Source organism: Nelusetta ayraudi, unplaced genomic scaffold, assembly GCF_046127955.1.
Source record: "Nelusetta ayraudi isolate G7.1 ecotype Tasmania unplaced genomic scaffold, CSIRO-AGI_Nayr_v1 ptg000026l, whole genome shotgun sequence".
In the NCBI taxonomy this organism is placed as follows: Eukaryota; Metazoa; Chordata; class Actinopteri; order Tetraodontiformes; family Monacanthidae; genus Nelusetta; species Nelusetta ayraudi.
Genome location: NW_027466076.1, coordinates 12114598 through 12133141, shown reverse-complemented (window position 1 = coordinate 12133141; position 18544 = coordinate 12114598). Strand labels below are relative to the sequence as shown.

Sequence of the window (18544 nt, the reverse complement as noted above, 5' to 3'; positions counted from 1 at the left end):
GGAAGCGTAGTATTCCTGAGATTCAGCTCAGCGTTTATTGTAAAGCAATATATACTGATGTAATGATGTAAGGAAGGAATTGTGTGACTTTTCTAATATCATCTCAAAGCTTAGTTACGATGCAAGGGAGCAGTTTTGTCAATAGAGCTCTTTCCATTTTATGCATGTTCTATTTGCAGTCTAGTTTGATTTTTTTGGGTGAGTAAAAATCCACTTTGTGAATCCTACTACCGCATCCACTTCAGTTGCTGAGCTAAACCTAAAGGAAATGTCAACAAACAGGCAAAGGTCAAGGGGGCGTTCCTCAATGGTCCACGAGGACGAAGGCTCTCGAGTGCTCACTCTGCTCCGGCCCATCCGTTGGTTTTAGGTGACGGGCAAGATGGACGAGAACCAGTTTGTGGCCGTGACCAGCACCAACGCCGCCAAGATCTTCAACCTTTACCCCCGCAAGGGTCGCATCGCCGTGGGCTCAGACGCCGACCTCGTGCTGTGGGACCCCGACAGCACCAAGATCATCTCCGCCAAGACCCACAACTCGGTATGAACCACGCATGAATATTGAACAAAATGTGTCGGATCTTTTGATGTCGCTGTCTCTTTTTGATGGCTAACTGGAATTTCAGAGTTCTAGGCACAAAGGCGCCAAGTTCCTACATTCCTGCGAGTCAAGTGATGTTATTACAGGACATATTAAATACATATAATATTAATATTAATACATAATATGTAATATAGCGTTTTTAACAGAACAGCTAAAAAGTGTTTTTATATATATATATATATATATATATATATATATATATATATATATATATATATATATATATATATATGTATATATATGCATATATATATACTTAGTTGAATTATACATTATAAAAAATGTATAACGCTTCATACATATAATTTATATGGATAAATTACATGTATAATTTATAGTATATATTACAAAAAAACAAAAAAATGCTGTCCATCTGCAAAAAAAGATCACATTTGGCCCTCTGTTTACAGCCTCCTGCAAAAATTTACTCTACGGGAAGAGACAAAAGTAAGATGTTTTTAAAGCAAACAAGACAGACAAGTTGTTTGGAAATATCTGTACGGTGTAGTTGGCATTCTAATGTCAGTTTTAATCAAAACCTGAGAAAACAGCAAAGACATCGTTGATGAACTGTAAAGAGAAAAAAAAAAATCCAAAACCCTTCAGAATTTGACCCCGTCGTAATTATTATCATGAAATATATGTGGGAAAATCAGTGCCCATGCAGAAGGGGACTTATGGAAATTTCTCTTGGAGGCTTAAGAGTGACAATTGGTGTGTGAATGCGTGTGTGAATGGGTGAATGAGAGGCCTTTGTAAAGCGCTTTGGGGTGCCGTGAAGGTGCTGGAAAAGCGCTATGTAAGTGCAGTCCATTTACCATTTACCATTTACCATTTACTTAATGCAACATATCAAACACATAACACACATAACAAATAAATGGGGTGTGAAAAAAACCTTTGTCCACCACTATATACTGTATGTTGCAACGACAACAGCATGAATTGCAAAATGCACGTTAGGATAGAAATGTGTGACAGACGAGAGCAGTGACTCGCTGTGCTGCATGGGGTGTGGGCCTCACATGGCGCGGAGGGAGTGATGTCATCTGCAAGATCTGCCAGGGAACTGGAACACGTTTCTGATTGGTAGCCAAATGACTGTGTGTGTGTGTGTGTGTGTGTGTGCGCGTGTGCGAGGCGCTGTGTAATAGAGACTATTGGAATGTTCTAGGAGTCCTGTCTCTGCTCTGTGATGGTATCTGGTTTCCTTTTATTCCGCTAAGACGGAAAGTAAGCGACTACTGTTGGTGGGAGAAAGTGCTCATTCAGTCCGTGCGTGCGTGTGTGTGTGTGTGTGTGTGTGTGTGTGTGTGTGTGTGTGTGTGTGTGTGTGTGTGTGGCTGTTCTGCCTTGGTGATCTCATTTAAGAGTCCACCACGTTGCCATGACCTCAACACTAGTGTTATTTTTCTTTTTTAGCAGGGAGCAGAAAATTCCCCCACATTTCCCATCTGCGCATAGGTCTAACTTCTTCTTCTTCTTCTTCTTCTTCTTCTTCTTCTTCTTCTTCTTCTTCTTCTCCTTCTTCTTCTTCTTCTTCTTCGGCGAGAGAACTGAGGCCCTTGGCACTCATTTGTTTCCCTCAACAGGTTAGCTTATTAGCGTCTTAGCACCGTACGCCTCAGAATGGGAGTGGAGGATGTTCTTCTTTTTCTATCTTTCTTTCTTTCTTTCTTTCTTTCACCTCTGCGTGAGCTAAATCAGCTTAAGCTCCTTTCAGAACTGCGCTCTCATCCATTAATATTCCGGCAGTTCCGCGCAGCGGCGGGGGGGCGCTAACGCCGACCTGAGCGCCGTCCATCTCACTCTGGCAATTCTGCAGACAGGAAGCCGAGCGGGCTTTTCATAAATCTGTCAAATAGCTCAGCGGTTTTCCCTGCGACGCCCCAATGCGATAACGCTTGGCTTACATCACCCCTGCGACGGCCGCTTTTGATGCTGATGCCGCGTCGATGTAGCGCTGTGCTCGCGCTGGAATGCGGCGCGAGCTATGGGAAGGATCTCAGGGGCGCAGCTGCCGGACGGGAACTTCTGCCAACGTTGAAGCTTATTTTATTTTTTTTTATTTTTTCAGTTTTTATTAATACCTGAGTTTGCTGATAGTGATATGATGATTTTTAAATGGGGTATTGCTATGTAAGTGTATATTGGAATACAAATGTGTTTTATTATTATAAAATAAAAATTGCTGTTATAGTGGGCCTCTGTTGATCAGACCAATACGGGAGGTCTTTACGGTCACATCTGTACATACTGTCCGGTCTGTGGGAGTCACGCGCCTTTCTGCTTGCCCGCCTATCCGCCTCTGCTTCCAACAGCCACTCTCACCCGACTTGAGATTGTGGTTCAGAGTGCTTCTCCGCCCGGTACGGTCGGTTGCAAGGACCCCTCCCAGGACTCGACGTTGATGTTGAGTTGCCTTCGCGTCTCTCTTACAGACATCCTTGTAACGCAGCTGGGCGTGGCCAGTGCTTCGCCCACCAGCTGACAGCTCTCCATACAGGATGTCTTTAGGGACACGGCCATCCTCCATGCGAAAGATGCGGCCCCCAGCCAACGCAATCTGCGCTGTCTGAGTATAGTGAACAAGCTGGGGGAGACTGGCAAGAGACAGGACCTCAAAATTGGTCACCAGGTCCCCAGGTTGTGAGGCGTCAAACTCTTTCATAAAAGGTCTCTGCAAATTGCTGCTCGAGGCCAGGCTGTGACATCTTGCTGTTATCAATGCGAGAGTTCCCCTGTGTCTTTGCGCGATGGAAGTTTTTCGGTTGCAGTCTGATCCGTGTAACAAATCAAGAGGCGCGAGGAGCCGCCAATGCCCGGTTCAACCAGACTCAGCAAGCTGTTCCTCACCGTGAAGCCTACTCCATACACTCTGGGCTTCATGGTGGCAGTGTCAACATTCAGTCTGCTTAGCTCGTCATTAATGATAGCGGCCTTCCTGCGGTTATTTAGTTATGTCTTGCAGGTTTCCAGAAAGGCCGGTCAACATTGTCCGGACGTTCCAACTTCCCACTCTTAGAAGTGGACTCTTGTGGTTTTTGTTTTTGCTGCCTGGTGCGATGGTTATAGTCTGCTGTTCAGATGATTCCTATGCTGTGTCTCAATTCAGGGTCTGCATCCTTGAAGTGCGCATTTTGGAAGGAAGTTGCGTCATAGCGCTGCGCGAAGGCTTGTCCCAATTCCCGAGGGTGCTTAGGACGCTCAAAATGCGCACTCGGAAATACGCCCTCGTTTTAGCCGATTCCAAGGATGCACCGCTACTATCCTTTGCGTACTTGTGTATCCCATGATGCTTTGCGTGCGGCTGCAAAGCATCTTGGGATCCTGGGAAGTCAGTTGAAATTCGCGGCATGTACTGGTTAAGACACGACATATAAATCTAAATATTGAGGTTTCACATAAAGTATCCAGTTTTTAAAGTAGGATTTTATTTATTTGATCATCCAACGGCATCGTTAGATGGCGAACCAATGGTTAGCTTGATGCTATAAAAACGTCACTTCCGGGGTTGGCCAGCCGGAGGGAACGGCGGTGACGAAACGAGGAAATACGCCGAAGGCGAGACCGTCCCGAGTGGTTACCAGGGAGGCGGGGTCTGGTCCGTCCTTCTAGGCTGGGAACTCTAAGAACGCTTCCTTCAGACGGAGGACACTCGGTCTGAAGGGTGCAGAACCTGAATTGAGACACAGCACTAGTCCTCATGGACACAATGAGGAAAGCAGACCATGACAGGGCAGCACCTTTCTGGCTGGGGGCTGCCCAACTTGAGGCGGGCGATAGCCGTCCAATGAGACCGGAGAATGTCTCCCACCATGGACAGCAACCCCCGGCGCCACACTATTAAGCCAACTGAGCGATGACTTATAACCTGTTGCTCTCTGTGTTGTTTCCCCGCTAAAAGCGAGGCTGGAGTGTCCTCTCCAGGTTTGATGGATGTCAGCCTGGGCGGTTAAGTATGGAGAACGTGTTGTTGCCCATGCAGCACGCCTCCCCTCTGCACGATGCTGATGGGCCCAAAGGAACAGTTACAGTTACATTACAGTTTGGCACCTGCACCGTCGCAGGTGCTGCCAGAGTGAGGTTGAATCCAACAACAAACTGCTTTAGAGACTCCAACTCTGGATTTTTCCTCGAGGTTCACACCTGAAGTCTTTTCCTTGACTGAGTATAATCGCAAGGCAGCAGAGGTTTGGAGTGAGAGTTTTCCTCCTCCTAATTGCTATTATCTATATATATATATATATATATATAGATTTATTTCATAAATAGTAGAGGGTGGGGCTAGGAGTGTATACGTTTCTACATTATCCTACTCCTTTTTATTTATTTTTACTTTTTCAATTTATGTTGATCGACACTTTGTTTCTTTGGTCGTGATTTCACACGTTCGAAATAAATATTTCAAATCAAATCCAATTAAAGTGGGCATGGCGAGGCCTGGTCAACAGATATGAATAAACCCCCAACCCCCCGCCCCCCTTTTTTTTTAAATTAACCGCCTCCCTCCTTCTTCCGCAGACTGTGGAGTACAACATCTTTGAGGGGATGGAAGTGCGCGGCGGGCCCCTGGTGGTCATCAGCCAGGGCAAGATCGTGTTGGAGGAGGGGACCCTCCACGCCACCGAGGGGTCGGGACGTTTCGTGGCCCGGAAACCTTTCCCCGACTTCGTCTACAAGAGGATAAAAGCTCGCAGCAGGGTACTGAGCAACCGTCTTGCGATTCTTCTCATTCTCGTGTTTGCTTTCTTTAAATTAAAAAAATATCTATGTAAAAACGCAGCTGGCTGAGCTGAGGGGTGTGCCCAGAGGACTGTACGACGGTCCGGTCTGCGAGGTGTCAGTCACACCTAAAGCCATGACTCCCGCCTCCTCTGCCAAGACCTCACCTGCCAAGCAACCCAACCAGCCCGTCCGCAACCTGCACCAGTCTGGGTTCAGCCTATCCGGTCAGTCAGCTCTTTATTATCTTCCCTTATTTTTTGACATTTTGAGATATTAATTCCTCTAACTTTTGCTTCCCGTCATCGTGTGTAACATCGGCTGTGAATGTCTGTAGTTTGAAGTTTATTCTACAGTTTGAACAAATGAAGAGCTCCATTGATTGGGGTTATGCTTGGCCCGGCAATGAGATATTCAAATGACAATGAAAGATTTCAATATATTTAATGTTTGCCTTCTCTGTATGGATTGAAAATTGTTTATTATTTCACTTTATGTATAAAATAAAATAAAAAAAAACACTCAGGACAGTGCATGAAAACAGGACATGTCCTGGGAAAACAGAATGTTTGCTAATCCTACTGATTGAATTTACCACAGGACTTAGCCATAGTAGCATTTCATGTGTAAAATGTCATGTCATGTCATGAACAACACGCTGTTGTGCAAGAGTTCAAGCTCGGGTCACAAGACCTTTCTGGTTGTTGACTGTTGAACAGATCTCCCAGGGTTACTTTATAAATGCAATTCCTGTTTTTTTTTTTTTACAACATTAGTGACTCTGACATCACAGCTAATTGACAGACTGGCTGTGTATGTGCAAGTCATGTAGGCTTAATTCGAAAAGCAAATTCACTCTTTTCATATGGACAAAAATTGAATGTCCAGACAAGTTATTTATAAATTTGGCTTTAATTATTTGCTAATCCTACCTCAGTGTTGTTTCAGAGGAGGATTGTCCTCCAGCCAACCTACAACATGCTGGTTGTTCCTAGTTAGCACTTGGAGCTTCCGTAACTTCTAGCTGTGCAGGTTGATCATTTACTCATTTACTGCCTGTTTTTTTTTTTTTTTTTCCCAAAAACCTTTTGCGATGCTGTTGTGAGACCTGGTTAGTTAGCTAAAATGACCTCTTAATTGCCATTCCTGTTGTTTCAGGAACTCAAGTTGACGACAACATTCCACGTCGCAACACCCAGCGTATTGTGGCGCCGCCAGGTGGCAGGGCCAACATCACCAGCCTGGGTTAGAGCTCCAGCCGCCCTCCAGCTGACGAGGAGGGGTGGGGGGGGCGGAAGAAAAAGCCGATGGAGGATGGTCGACTTTGGGAGCTCTGTGGGGTGCACGACGAGAGCAGCGGCCCCCGGCGGTTCCAGACCCAGACCATCCTCCCTCCACCGTTCACCTCATCCTCCTCCTCCGCTGTCCGAGGACCCTCCTCCCCAAACTCTGAACCACAGAGGACTCAGATAGAAACATAACAAGAAAAAAAAAGCTCTGCCTCATACGATGAAAAAGAGAGAAAAAAAAAAAAAATCTAAACTCTCCTTATTTGAGCACTTTTGACTGCATTATTATGTTTTTATACCATTCATTCTCTCTGCCATGTATTCTTTCACTGTTAGTTTTGCTGGGTTTTTTTTTTTTCAAGAGAGGGCTCGAGTGAGACTAAACTAAGTTAATACAGACAAGAAAACAGACGCTTGTGTTTTAATTTTTTGCTACTTTCATATGTTGGCTACTTTTCTTTTATTGAAGCATGCGTACAAAGGCAGTCTTGTTATTCCTGCTACATAAAATGGGCCAAACAGTAAAGGTTGCTCAAAAATGAAACAGTCTTACCTTTTTTTTTTTTGAAATCCGACCAGAAGCCATTAACGATTGACTACCTGTGATTATATTTATTTAATTTTTTTTTTTTTGAATTACGTGGCATGTCGTTTACCTCACTTTACTGTGCTCTGCGTTGTTCTATCGTCACTTCTAGGAATATCTTCAACATTTTTGCCGCGAGGATGGCCTTAAATTCTGAGAAAAAAACAACAAAAAGAAAGGAAGAGAAACGCGGCACTGGCTCTGACCTGATGTTTTACCCAGCGTGGCTTCGCAGAGGTAGCTGCTCATCCAAACAGCCCGTCGGTGCCTCGGAGCAGCAGGAGTTTTGAAGGCGGTCGAGGGGAGCGTCGTGCAGTTTTCCGCGAGCGTCTCTGACGGCGAGCGTTCCGAGGGCAGGTTTCCCGGCAGATAGCTAACTTCCTCATAGGCTGGCTTCGGTCCCGCGGCTCTTTGAGGCTTCTGTGCGTTTCCCCACTGGCACCGGTTTGCTTCCTCAGAAACTTACTTTCGCACTTGCGTTAAAATAAACAAAAACAAATAATAATAATAAAAAAAAAAAAATCTTCTTTTGTCTTTATGTGCCTGAACCAACTGAAGTTGCACTGGTAGATTTGTTAGTGGTGTTTTTCCTTGTTTCTTGGTATTCTTATCGCGGTAAGAGAAGGATTGTAAGATATTTAAGCAAACAAAGAAAAGAAAAAAAAGGGTGCAAATTAGCCAGGATTAACCGATTCAAAGGTGCCAGATTTTGAGCTCCTCGCGCTGCCTCCTGTGTGGGCGGAGCCGAAAGATGCTCGATATCTTGAGATGTACTGATGTTTTAGAGTTTGCTTTTTTTTCAGTATCATTTTCAACTTGTTGTCATGCCACTTCTTACAGTGTCATTTTGTGAGTAGGCCAGCGCCCGAGGGCTGAGCACTATTATTTCACGCTCGAGAGTAGAACCATTTGTATTCCTGAGTGGCGTCAACGTGCGCGGGATTGGACGGTGCGCACGCCTTGCTAACGCTGTAGTGGATGTGACCTCACCGAGCGGCCATTAGTTAACCCCCCCTCCTTTTAGTTTCCTTCACTATTTTTGTAGGTCGCGTGCCCTGGTCTTCGTTGAGACCGGCCCCGCTAAATTCCCCCCCCCCCGTCTCGGCTTTGATCCCGGAGTGTGTTCTCTTCCCTTCCGCCCGCCGTGATTAATTAGCTTAGCCGGAGGTCGGTTATGTAAAGTAGAGTTTGGACCGGCCTCCAGGATGGAATTCCCGGATAAAGGGCCACAAATGAGCGATAGTTGTAGCTTTTAGTTAGGCTTTGATGTAGGCGGGGGCGCAGACTGAAGTACCGGGACCCAAAGTCAGGGTCAGAGTTTGAGCTCGTAGTCACTTTTTCAGACGGCCCCCTAGAGGACGCATCGCGAACAACACACTCACTGAAGCTCACATATGACACCCCGTCCCTAGCTCTCGTTTAGCTCTCTGTTTACAGCCTCTCACAAAAAAAAATGTCAGTTTCAGCTTCACGCTAAAAGTCGCTAAAGCCTGTTACGTCCCCTGCATCTTTGTCTTTTGTCGTTTTCAAATTACACTTAAAAGTGAAGACAAGTTGGAGTTCTTGCAGTTCTGGGAAACTCGTCGTCAAACTAGAGACACTCAGGGTGTCGTTAGAACCCGGAGAGCGGCAGGCGAGACGAGACGAGAGAGAAAAGTCAAAAGGTTAAGATTTTTTTGCCTTCCAAAGTGGGACTGATCCCCCCTGTCTCTGGAACCGAGCAACATCAGAGTCCACATGACGACTCACTGCACTGCTGCACTCAGTGTAAAAGTCCTCACACTGAGAGGAATAGTGAGCTTCTTGTTTTACACCCCCCCCCCCCACCCACTCACTCTGCCCCGCCATGTCCATGTCATTCCTTCCTTTCAGTCTTCTCCTCACCTCTCCCGCTTACTCATTTCTCTCATGAGTTTTTGCTCTTTGTTTGTCGTGGCAACGCGTCCTTAACCGGGTGCTATTTGTACAGCTACACACACACACACACACACACGAACCACACAAACCACACACACACACACACACACGCACGCACACTTGTACTCCTATAACTCAGTCGGCTTGGATGCTTTTCTATGCCATATATTCTGCCAATGATATATCAGTGCTGTGTATGTATGTTAACCTGCTACAAACTGAGAGGAGCTCTCCTCGCCTCTTGTTTTCTTTTCTTTTGAGGTTGGTGATACTTTTGAACACGCCCTCTTCATCCCCGGCCCCGCCTTCTTCGCTCACCCTTCACTGTAAAGCCCCTCCCCCACTCCCTTCCCTTCCCCTCTGTGAAAGTGAACCTGTGCGATAGTGTTTGTCTTGATGGTGACTGTGGGCTTTCTGGGATGCTTTCTCTCTACGGATGACGTAAAAATTCCACGAATGATGATGTAAAAGAAAAAGAAACAAAGAAACGAAACAAAAAAAAGATATCCAAGGACTTCAAGGAATTAAAACATTGAGAAAATGCTGAATGAAAATTGTTTTTGTGTTTCTTTGGTTTTTGCCAGAAGCTTGTCCGTAAGCGAGCAATTCAACACGAGAGCAGCGCAAAGGCTTTGCATAAAACACAATGACACATACAAGAGCACTTCATGAAAAATATACATTTTTGTTCCTTTCCACCAAGAACAGCGTGAAATAAGAAACAAGAGGAACTCGAGAAAAGCGTCTGGTTTTCAACGTGAAGGGTTTACAGCATTTGCGGGGTGGAAATTTGAGAAATTGAGAAAGGAAAAACGCATTTTTAACACCAAACCCTTAATTTTGAAATCAGACCAAAGCTTCACTGACCTTGTTCAGATAGTTCATTGAAAAGCTACAGCAGTCTTTTTACGATGACTCAAAACGACTTTGTCGAAAGAGAAAAATAGATGCAGCAGGCAGGTGGTGTCAAAATGTGTCTTCTAAAGACAGGGGGAGGAAAAAAAAAACAACTCCCAAAGCCCATTTGTAAACAAGACACTGTTTACAAATACACTGTTGTGTATAATATGATACATACATCATACCAAAAAGCCTTGGGAAATTAGAACTGTTAAAAACGCGTTAAAAAAAAAAAGAAAAAAGTTTGGACTCTCAAAAAAAAACCCAACCAACAATTTAAGGGGCAGCTGTGTATTTACGGGCGGTGGGGGAGATGTTGTTTGCTATTTCAAACACCAGATGGCAGTGTTGCCTTCTCGATCGAACACTCATCTCCCGGCGACGTTTGCCGTGCCGCTCATTTGTAGGGATTTCATCAGCATTCCAGAGCATTGAAATTCACCACGGCACGTTCTACCCCTTGGCACATTGATTCATTTCGCTCAATGACATTTCCATGTTCCGGCGTGCAGACTGATAGCACATCGGTCCTCTTGGCACCTTCGAGTGAAATCCCCGTATTTCCCCGGCCACAAAATATCTGCGGAAGATCCGTAGCCTTTTGACACCACGGGCGTTTTTGTGTTCGTTCCTCTCAGAACAGGTCAGACAACTTGAACAAGAAGGTATAACTGTATCAGTGATTAAAAAGTCAGACATTATGACATTATTATCTCGTAAATGGTACCCCGCCATGTTAGAGACTACTGTACAAATACAACGTCTCCTCCACTCCGCAAGGTGGTTTCACTACTTCCGGCTAATCACAACCCCCATACACATGGGGACAGGATAGGCGGGACTTCCTCTCTGCATTCGCTTACCTGGGCTGAGCCATTTGGCATACATTGCTTGGCACCTCGTCCAGCAACCACAGACTGAAACTAAGCAGAAAATAAACCGATTTAATTCAGCTTTGTATCCCGCATGGTCTGTGTGGCTCCAGTAAGAACCTCAGTTCCAACACTTCCGACAGCTAAAGATTTTAAAAGAATTTGGAAATTATTTACACTTTTGACCCCCCCCCCCCCCTTTGTTATTAATTTTTTTTCTCCAAAAACGGTAGAATTCTAATTCGTTTTGTGATTTGTTGGAAATGTTGAGAATTTCTGCTCCGTCAACTTGCCATGATAAGCTATCATGAATAGCTTCTGTGAGTTTAACATGAAAATGAAAAATAAATGAAAAATCAACCAACCTAACCGTCCTATGATAGTTTAACAGGAGATGCAGTGGCAGAATAAAAAAAATCTCAAGTCCGAAAATTGAAAAACTATAGTTTTAAACAGTCTGAAACACACCAAAACCAACATCCTATTTTAGCTTCGCATGAGACCGACAGCATGAGACCGACCAAGCTAAATCTCAACATGTCTGAAAACTATACCATGTGGGTTTTTTTTCCTATGCACAAAAAAAAGAAAGACATTTCTTTAATCGGTACAAAACTCACCAAAACCAACGTCCTATTATTATGGAGCCCCAGAGGGGACACAAGGCAAAAAAAATAAAATAAAATGTAAAGAGTTGGAGAAAAAAAGAGACCACTTATCTCAGGATCCTGTTAACTATATAACTGAACTATATAACTGTTCGAGGTCAATGTACTTCCGGAGCAGTTTGAGTTCGATGCACTTCCAGATTAGTTCAGCAACCATCGGGATAGCTTTGCGGCAATGTGGAAGCATGGAGGAGGATTTGGAGGACTACCTTCGTGCCAGAGAGGTCTCACAGGAGAATATAGTGAGAATGACTGCTCCATTGTTCTTGTCTTCAATGACAACCTAACTGACTCGGAAGAACATTAACGTCACTACGGAGTCCCCGAGGGGACATTCAGATCAGGGAAAAAAATATTAACTCATCTCGGTATCTCAAGATAGCTAAGTCGGGATCCTCACTTAGTTATCTCGGGATCCTGAGATAAGTGGTCTCTTTTCCCCCCCATGTCCCTTCTGAGGCTCCGTATATCATAGCTTTAGCTATTGTCTGAAGATTGAAAAATCGTCATAATTAGTATGTTGCTTTTCTTTGCAGATAAAAGATTCAAAAAAATATTTAAAAAAGCCCTAAACTCCCTGAAATTACCGACCTATGATAGTTTAGTGTGGCAAGGTGAAGAGGGCCCGGGCAGGCTTCGAACAACAGACTCCCAGGTAATAGTCATGCACGCTAACTAGTTGGCCAAGTAGCCAGGGCACACGATCAAAAACAATACTTTAACAGCCAGGAACTCATCAAAACGACCTTCCTATGATGGTTTTCCATGATATGGACTGATGGAATGCAATCATTTCAAAATAATCCTTGAAACAGCCCCAAAAGTCCCTGAAATAACGGTGTAATGATAGTTTAGTTAGTGGCAGAGTCAAAATCTCAACATGTTCACCACCGTTACTCCTGAAAAAGTGTATTGTCAGATTTCTTTCTGGGAGGATTTTGTTGGAGTTTTTATTGCATTCTTTTCCCTTTTGAATTTTGAACCATTGTCAAACAGTCGTCTCTGTAGGGCACATCTGGGACGTGATCGCTTTTCTGATGATTTTGGACATGTTGGGACAATTTCTCCCCTTCCAGTACGAGGTTTCTCGTATGAGTGGTCAGCATACATTTTGGACGCATCAAAATCATGAAATACTAGATTACCAGATGACAGTGCACTTACATGTGTGTCAGTTGATTGTTCGTCATGCTATGATCCTGTATAACGCACAGGATCAGTTGCTTTTCTCACTTTCTCCTCTTATGAAATTATTTTGGAGAAAAATCAGATGTGTGCCACGTTATAAGAACTTGCACACATAAATCTAACTCACCCTGACATCCACTGGGCTCTTTGCTGCCATATTTTGATTATTTACCTCCTGAGACACAAAATAACTCCAAAAAACATCACAACGGTAGCTTTGGCCACTTGTGCCAGGTGTTGCATTTGTAAATTGGTTGATCCATCGAATAAATTCGTCAACTACAGACTCTTGCATTTTGCCATTAAACTTGGAAATGTTGACGTTTTCATCGGGTCCTCAGTGAGTAGCTTGTGCGTGCTCGCTTGCTTTTATCGGGAAACTTAGCTCATCCATCTGGCCAAATTGGGCAGAAACAGTTTTAGTCAGTCTTAGGATTGCTTTTGGGAGGAAACGTCTATGAGCTGCCATGAAATCCGCCAGAGGAAAGAAAAAGGAGTTGCAGGTGTAGCACCTATGTTACAGAGGTGTATTCACACCAGTAGGTCCTTTAGTTCGCTTTCTTTGGTCCGGACCAAATTACAATGTATCTTTATTGGTTTGGTGCCGTTCCTTTTCACATTGCAATTTTCGCAAATCGAGTCCCAGGATTTGACAACAAACCCACATGTGTGCAAAGATCGTTCAATCATTGGACAAAACGGTCCGGGGCGGGGTAACACGGTAAAATACGTAAAGTAAACAATCATGGATCTCCAGCGTGCTGCACTCTCATAATGATTTTTTTTTTCCAGACAGTTACGAGTGTTTCCAGGAAATTTGGAGCATCAGAGGCTTTTGATGCAACGTCGATTTTATGAGGAGATGTTTACCATTTTGCTACATTGAAGACATTTGCAAGAACCGTCTCCTCATTGCTCCACGTTGAACCACGACTCACGTTAGCCTGATGGTCCGACGACGTACTACTAAACTTTCTACCATGCTAACCAAAACAATATTTCCCATCATGCCTGTGGCTGTGGAAGCCTGTAAGGTGTATAAAGGTGTGTGATTTCAGAACTGGTTGGAACCACGGTGCGGTTGCTTTCACACATCAACCGAACTGCACCATGGTGTGTTTGGAAGCGAACCGAGACCACCTCTCCGGCGAGGTCTCGGACCGGCTGTTAGAACCACCTCTGGCGCTGTCAGAACCACCGCACCAGAGTTTGCTGGTTTGTATTCCCACCAGCCCAAAAGGTCCACACTAAGGACTTTTTTGGTTTAGTCCGAACCAAACAGGGCAAGTGTGAATACACCCTGATTTTGCATTTGGTTGGTACCATATATTCATTCATTCATTCATCTTCTATAACCGCTTATTCCTACTCAGGATCCTGGGGGTCTGCTGGAGCCTCTCCCAGCTGTCTTAGGGCGAAGGCAGGGTGACACCCTGGACAAGTCGCCAGTTCATCGCAGGGCCACATAGAGACAAACAACCATTCACACGCACATACACACCTATGGACAATTTAGAATGTTCAATTGACCTCACATGCATGTTTTTGGAGTGTGGGAGGAAGCCGGACAACCCGGAGAGAACCCACGCAGACACGGGGAGAACATGCAAACTCCACACAGAAAGGCCCCAGGTCCCGGGCCCTGGAATCGAACCCACGACCTTCTTGCTGTGAGGTGGCAGCGCTAACCACTGCGCCACTGTGTCGCCCCGTACTATATATCATTGAAGAAAAATAATAAAGACACATATGTATACAAGGGACAGAAATTCAAAACGAATGGCCATTCAAACTCAACAATTCCACAGAATACGGCTGACGCACAAACTCTTCTGACTGAATTAGGAATGCGACAGAAAAATCCTACGAGGTGATATAAAGTACATTGAATCTCAAGCCGAATTTTGATGTAAAACAGCGAAACCAAACCTCTACCAACCTGCAAGCTGACTCTCAACCAGCTTCCCCCACTGCACACTGTCCGACTGAATCACAGCGGCGAAATAGATGAATGCCATTGGCTGTGCCGAGTGACATGACCGCATGTGACGTCCTTCAAAGAAAGTCAGTCTGGCCTGACTGACTGACTCTGAGGTCTCGCGAGGTCGGCCCGAAAACACGCAAGACTTAGCCTGCATTTGAAGACCAGTTGCATCATAGCAATGCGCGAAGGCTTGTCCAAATTCACTAAAATTCGAAGGACGCTCCAAATGCGCCCTTGAAATGCACCCTACTTTTAGCCGATTTGAAGGATGCACCGCTACTATCCTTCGCGTCCTTCTGTATCCCAGGATGCTTTGCGTGCTGCTGCTTCCTGGGAAGTCAGCTGAAATGGCAGCAATTACTGGCAAACACACAACATATACATTTAAGTATTCAAATCTTACATAAAATACCGTAGGGTTTTTACTTATTTGAACATCCAACGCCATGGTTGGATGGCAAACCAATGGTTAGCTTGATGCTATAAAAAGGTCACGTCCGGGGTTGCCCATCAGTAGGGAACGGCGATGATGCAACCAGGAAATACGCTGAAGGCGAGACCGTCCCATGTGGTTACCGGGGAGGCGGGTTTGGGGACCCGCCTTCCGCCGGAAGACAGAAAGGCTGGCATATCCAGGATTTGTCACCTGCTGGGTTACACAGGAGCTTAGCTTTGGCTAAAACACACTAGAAAGGAAGTTGCAGCAGTGGTTGGCTCATCAACATTTTGGGTGGTAAATTTCACAATAAAAGAAAAAAAAAAAGACACGATGACTCAAAGCTTTTACAGTATATGGGTTCAGTTCCACGCTGCAGTTCCCATGCACAACAATAGTAACACTGGTGGGGTATTTCTCTTTTTGTTAGGCCGGTCTTTTGTCCATGCATGGCCACCTGTTAAATGTCTGATTGGGAAGAGTCAAAATGAGCTTATTTGTGATATAATTACCTCCCTGTGCATCTAATATTAGCCCTCACATCACTGGCTTGAGCAAACCACTACTGAGGATTGTGACTGGCCGGCTATGCACCAACACAGAGCGTTGCCTCAACCTTGACAAATGCCTCGCATTAACTCTTCAAGAGAGGGACACGTGAAGTGCGTTCACGCAGCATTACATCTGATCATCAGTCAACATCGGTTTTGCAGTGGCACAACACTTTCTCCCATCCGAGATGCATTTTTAAACCCCTGGGAAGGTGCTCAGTCAGAGCGTAGGTGACGCTCGGGCGCATCCCATCAATCTTCCATCAGCGTTAACCAAGCGTCCGACTCCTTCGTGCCTCGGCAGCTCTGAGCTCGTGCCCCCGCTCGCTGCTCGGCGGGGGCATGAATCACGACCTTCCCCCATCAGTGACGAATCAACACTTTGCAAAGTCAACTGATTATGTAAAACAGCTCTCAATCCGTGGCCGCATCCATTCACCATGACAACATAGCGCTTGCCCTGGCGTGACCCGCCGGAGATGAGAGAGAAACACATTCGACGGGACTCGCGCGTTTGTTTTTTTCGGTGAATAATCTTCGAGCAGACGGAGGCAAACAGGGTCGCCACCTCCGCTCTGCACTCACGCAGAGGCCCGATGTAGGTGTGCGTGCACTGGCGTTGAAAACAAAGGCGGAGTCACGCTGCGGTTCTGAAGTTTATTTCTCTGTGTGTTTTTCCTCCCAGTACTGGCGGCAGACTCATGAATGACGACTGTGAAGTCTGAACCTGAAGAGACGCAGTTGCCATTCCCAAAACTTCCTTGTGCCTTATTTTTTGTTCTAAAGTTGTGCTGGAGTGGGAAAAACAAAACAACCCCCCCCCCAAAAAAAACAAATGCAACTTGACAAAAATAGATTCACTTAAATTCGAGAAAAGATGGAAAAGAGGAAAATTTAAAAGATTTTACATTCAGAAAAACGCCCATTGTGGACTATCAGCCCTGTTTTTCTATCTGATGCTCATGAGTCTTTAGCAACTATTTTTTAATTATTTCACGCAACATAATTGTATTAAGTGTGTTAATCATATTTATACCAGCATGTGACAAATCGAAGAAAAAACAAAGCCAAATAAACAATTGAAAAAGCAGCTATGGTGCAGTGACACTACACAGTGATACTGCACAGTGATACTACACAGTGACACTACACAGTGACACTACACAGTGATACAGTGACACTACACAGTGATACTGCACAGTGATACTACACAGTGATACAGTGACACTACACAGTGATACTGCACAGTGATACTACACAGTGACACTACACAATGACACTACACAGTGATACTGCACAGTGACACTACACAGTGATACTATACAGTGATACTGCACAGTTTCTGGAGAACTGTTTTCCAAAGTTTTAAAAGTGTGCACACAGTGCACACACAGTACAAATGTGACACATTAGTACTGTTGTATTTTAGGTGAGGGTTAAAGTGCTTGACACGTGTATCCACGCAACGCGTTCACATTTAGAGCCACTTGCGCCGAGAGAGAGAACAACTGTGTAACCGGCGTGCTTGGAACTGAAAGGAGGTGTTTTACATTAAATGGATGCATTTTTATGGCTTTCACCGCCAAGCCGACCAGGATTGCATTCAAACCGCAGGCATGCCTGTGACGTTGCATCATCTTTCCTATTACATCATTAATTAGCCTAGTTTCTTTGCCACGGGCCCTTTGCTTTGTTGGAAAGCAGGGAATTTGTTCCTGTGAGAAGACGTGTGTGGGATGTAAGCTACAGCGTGAAAAGCCAGTTTGTTTCTGCATTGTGTTTTGTCTTTTTTTTTTTTTTCTTAAAATCATGCGGCCCCTCTATTTTTTTTATTTTTTGTTTTTGGAAAAGTCAACAGCAAATCCCTCGCTACTTGCTGCCTAATGCGGCGCAACGCTGTGTCCGCCACTGAATAATTGGAGAAAATGAGAGCCGCATGTTTATGAGTTCTCAGAGACGGTTCGCGGGCCGCGACAAGCGACAAGCGCTCAAAGGGGAAAACAGCAGACACACGGCAGCGCACCGCTTTAAAATGACACACGGAACAGTGTTGAATCTTTTCCTTCAAGTCTCACATTTGCCGACATTGTTTCCCGTTTTTCTTCTTCCTTCTTTTAGACGCCATGTCAACAGCGTCAGAGTCCCTCTGATAAGAAGTCTTAAGCTTCCTAATTGTTATTATTGTGTTTGGCAGGCGTACCAAAGCCTCTAATCCTGTGAGAACAAATTGTTGACTGGGAACATTATTTGCTAATGAAACACAACTCGCCAAAGACGATGAGACACCTGACATACGCCACTTAAAACCAAACCCACGATGTGTTTCTCTTCTTTTGTTTAAACACGATGCATCATCACTTTGGAAACACTTAGATGTTCCCACTGCAACTCGCTCTGGCTTGTCTGTCACTCTGACGCTGCTATCATCTACATGGTTGGGTTACTTAACGTAATCCCTGGTTCTTTGATAACAGAGTGAGGTGTTTCACTCTGGGAATCGCTCTCGCATGACCAGTTCTGGAAGCTCCAATGACACAACGTCTGTCCATGACAGACAGGTCGAACTGTGCCTGGGGCCCGCCCCTACCCACTACCACAGTCGACCCACCCCTTTCCAAGCATTCTCAACAGTTTTCTTACCGTGTTCATGCAAGGAGGGACATGTTGGTGAAACACCTCACTCTGTTATCAAAGAACCAGGGATTACGTTAAGTAACCCAACGTTCTTTTTCTAACTTCGTTCGGTGTTTCACTATGGGAGATATAGACAACTCGCGGAATGCATGAGCATCCCGAAGCGCTATTTATTAGGGACGTAAACCTC

At 44.9% G+C, this 18544-nt stretch overlaps 1 protein-coding gene across 4 annotated transcripts in view; it reads left to right on the top strand.

Annotated features, from left to right (window-relative positions):
- The window catches only part of dpysl2b (dihydropyrimidinase like 2b), a 28111-nt gene extending 20949 nt beyond the window's left edge, over positions 1 to 7162 (top strand). For 2 of the 4 annotated variants that reach the window (XM_076029863.1, XM_076029865.1), the window contains exons 11-14: positions 371 to 541; positions 5129 to 5308; positions 5391 to 5556; positions 6497 to 7162. In XM_076029863.1, the coding sequence (XP_075885978.1) occupies positions 371 to 541; positions 5129 to 5308; positions 5391 to 5556; positions 6497 to 6579 (600 nt within the window). In that variant the 3' untranslated portion in view covers positions 6580 to 7162. Of the gene's footprint in view, positions 1 to 370; positions 542 to 5128; positions 5309 to 5390; positions 5557 to 6487 lie in introns of all 4 variants that reach the window. The other 2 variants (XM_076029862.1, XM_076029864.1) reach the window with 1 other exon arrangement.
- The last annotated feature ends 11382 nt before the right edge of the window (positions 7163 to 18544 follow it).